The 3434-nt window shown below is 57.8% G+C and overlaps 1 protein-coding gene across 1 annotated transcript; it reads right to left on the bottom strand.

Annotated features, from left to right (window-relative positions):
• Nucleotides 1–1235: 1235 nt before the first annotated feature.
• On the bottom strand, nucleotides 1236–2747 carry FKRP (fukutin related protein). The gene has a single exon (XM_015820991.1). The coding sequence runs from the start codon at nucleotides 2745–2747 to the stop codon at nucleotides 1236–1238; it is 1512 nt and encodes a 503-aa protein (XP_015676477.1).
• Between the last annotated feature and the right edge of the window lie 687 nt (nucleotides 2748–3434).

The following is a 3434-nucleotide window of genomic DNA, read 5'->3' as shown; positions in this document are numbered from 1 at the left end:
GTTGGGAGGAGAGCAGAAGAGGAAACTCGGTTCTTTTACTCTTAAAAAAAAATGCTCGTTCGCCACGGAGGCACAACTCTCTCCCTATTCATTCAAGATGCACTCCTGGCCCCTTCCTCAAAGGGTCTGGGGGACCTCCATCCACTGGAGGCTGCGTTCCTCAGTCCACCTGTCTGAAAGGACCTCCCAGGGGACAGAGGCAAACCTTCTGCCTAGTTAATCGGGAGCCTAACTTCAAAGGATGCAATTGCAAGGCCAGGCCTTTCATTTGTGTTCTGAGCCCTGGGACAAAGCTGCTGCCCGCCCTCAGGGCCACCAAAGGGTGCAGGTCCCTTCTTTGACATTCCCAGGACCACGGGGGAGCTGAAGGGGGGCAGGGGGTGCCTATGACCATTTGCCACAGCCAACTTGCGAAGGGGAAACTGACTGCAGGGCAAGAGTTACGCTAATATCAAAGACGTGGTGGAGCAAAATCATTAAAGGATGCGAAAGGAGGGAGAGAAAGGAAGCGTGAAGGACAAAAATTTAAAGTATTTTTTAAAATTAATTTTAAGGAATTAAATTGAATTGTTAAACTGCCCCGTGATGAGTTGGCCACGGCAAGTTGGCTGTGGGCAAGTTGTTCCGGAATTACACCACTCTGGAATCGGGGTGCGTATGTGCGTGCTTGTATATCTGTGTATCGTATTTTTTTTCAGTCCTCGGAGAAGGATCCCCCTTTGATCCTTCAGGCCGTCTCGTGAAAGTCGGCCCCTGTGTCTGTTCTGTCAGATGCCGCTTGCCAAAATGAACAGCCGTCATCCTCCCACCCTTCTTTCCTCGGCTGGTGACCCAGCCCACGCCCCTATTTTAAGAGACAGCTGCCCTCTCTGGTGTTGGTTTTTTTTTTCAAATGCAACAATCGCAGCCGAGTGCGGAGGCAGTCTCCCTCTGAGTAACAGCTGCTGAAGATAAAGAATGCCGGGTTAGGGTTATCACGGCCTAGGAATGCACATCTGTGCAGGTTTCTGGGAAGAAAATGCAGGATAAGCGCCCCTCTGGGCCCTGCTCTGACTCCTTTCAGCATTGCAACCGTCTCCCTGAGTTCTGAAGAGATGCTGGGCCATCCCCCCCAGCCCCCCCCCATGTGCAGCAATGGCTCAGCTCCCCGATTCACGTCAAAGGGAAGATTTTAGTTTCTTCTGGAGACCTCAAGATCTCTCCCTTCGCAGCTGGGCCCCGGGCGGGTGTCCCCCTTACCTCCCCGCATTCATGCTCTTCAGGGCTGGGTTTGGGTATTCTGGGTTTTCAATCACCCCTTCCCCAAACTTGAGCTCCAGGAAGCTGCGGTAGTTGTTGGGCGCCAAAGCAACGAAGCCGGCAAACTCGATGGGCACCAAGGGCTTTAAAAAGTGCTCGGGGAACTCCACGTCTTGCCGATGGTCCATCCAGGCGTCCTTGGTCATCAGGCCGTCCTTGGGGTAGAAGGGCCACAGGTCCACGTGCAAGTGGTTGTGCTCGCTGTACTGCACCCGGTAGAAGTCGCCCTCGATGGCCTTTTCCCAAACGAAGCCCTTCTCGTCCACGATGGAGCCCGATTCGGCGCTCCGGAGCAATTCGCAGTTGGGAATGTCCTCCAGGTAGATGCCCAGGTCCACGTCGTAATCCCAAGGGATGATGTCCTGGTGGCGGGCTGCCCCCAGGAGCGAGCCCCCCTCCAGCCAGTACCGCACCCCCGAGACTTCCAAGACGTTGACCACGTATTTGGCGGTTTCCCTCAGGGCTTTGAGGCAGCAGGGCGGCGTCCAGCGGTTCTGGTAGAGGTATTCCGGCGTGTCGTCCTGAATGGTGCCGAAGCAGCGCGGCGTCTCCTTGCTGCAGCCGAACCACTGCTGCTTGCCGTCCTCCAGAATCACCTGCTTGATGCCAAAATCCCGGAAGAGCTGCAGCCGATTGGCCTTGGCCAGGTTGTCGGCCTTCCACTGGTTGTGGGAGGAGGTGAGCAAGGGCTGGTGGAGCAAAGAGAAGGAGCGGTCCAGCACCCGGATGGCCCACCCGCGCAGGGAGCTCTGGATGAAGAGGGAGGTCAGCAGGGGCTTGGCCAAAGGCATGGAAAGGTTGAAGAAGCTCTTGGTGGGGAGGACCACCACGGCGGCCCCCTTCACGGCGGTGCAGAGCTTAGAGGCCGGGGGCGTCTCGCTGTACTCCGCTGTCCATTCCCTGAGGCTGACCTTGAGGTGGAGGCACCGGAAGGGCAGCAGGGAGTGGACTGGGGCTGCCACCATCTCCACTTTCCCTCCACTGCCCTTGAGTTCCTCCAGCAGCTCCTCCAGTTGAGAAGCGGAATCCACTCTCACCCCGTCAGGGACCAAGGCCACGTACTCGGTCCTCACGTAGGTCTCCGGCCTGGACACGTAGGCCGGCTGAGCCGGGGAAGGCTTGAGGATGACCAGCTGGACGTTGGGCACCTTGGGGAGAAGCAAAGGAGGGTAGGGCCAACTGTCGGCCACCACCAAGACGGGCAGCTCCGGATGCTGCTTCAGGAAAGACCGCACCACGCTGGGGACGTAGTTCTCGAAGTCTTCGAAGTCTCGGATGAGGATGGTCACGCCGGGGCGGAGGGTCCCGAGGTGCTGCGGGGAGCTGGGCTGGGCATGGACCCTGTGCCGCTGAAGGACGTGCTGCTGCAGCCTGGAGATGTAGTAGAGGATCAGCAGGTTAACGGCGATGGCGGCAGCCAAGACGCCCTGGCAGAAGGTGACGCGCATCTTGCAAGGTGCGGGCGGCTGCCGAGGGGTCCCGGCCTCTGGCCCACAGAGGGTCCTGCAACTCCAGACTTGTCCATCCAAGGCTGGTTCCTCTGGGAGGCAGAGAGAAGAAAAAGACAGACAAATGTTAGGAAAGATGAAGGGATTCAGGCTGCAGCCGGCCGGGACACGTTAAAGCAGGGGGTCTTCAAACTTGGCCCTTTGATGACTTGTGGACTTCAACTCCCAGAATTCCTCAGCCAGGCACGCGTGCCTGGCTGAGGAATTCTGGGAGTTGAAGTCCACAAGTCATCAAAGGGCCAAGTTTGAAGACCCCCTGCGTTAAAGGAGTTGCCCCAAATTACACTCTTTTCACGTGAACCAGCCTGGTGTCATGGTGGAGAAAAACCAGGGGGCAGCGAGTTCTAATGCTGCTTTAGACCGGGTGGCTTTGGGCCAATCGCCAGGCGGCTGGGACTTCTAGTTGTGCCTTAGCCCTGAAAGCTGGCCGGATGGCTTTGGGCCCATCCCTCTCTCTCAGCCCAGCCCACCTCACCGGGCTGTTGTTGCGGTGGGGGAAACAGGTGGAGGAGGGGAAGCCCTCGACTTACGACCGCAAGGGAGACCAGAATTCCCGTCGCTAAGCGAGGCGGCCGTTAAGTGAACGGCCAGGCTTTCCGCCACCTTTTTGGGGGCACCGTTGTGAAG

The sequence above is a fragment of the Protobothrops mucrosquamatus genome, unplaced genomic scaffold, assembly GCF_001527695.2.
Source record: "Protobothrops mucrosquamatus isolate PMUCROS unplaced genomic scaffold, P.Mucros_1.0 scaffold1232, whole genome shotgun sequence".
NCBI lineage: Eukaryota > Metazoa > Chordata > Lepidosauria > Squamata > Viperidae > Protobothrops > Protobothrops mucrosquamatus.
This window is presented reverse-complemented; position numbering and strand designations above follow the sequence as displayed.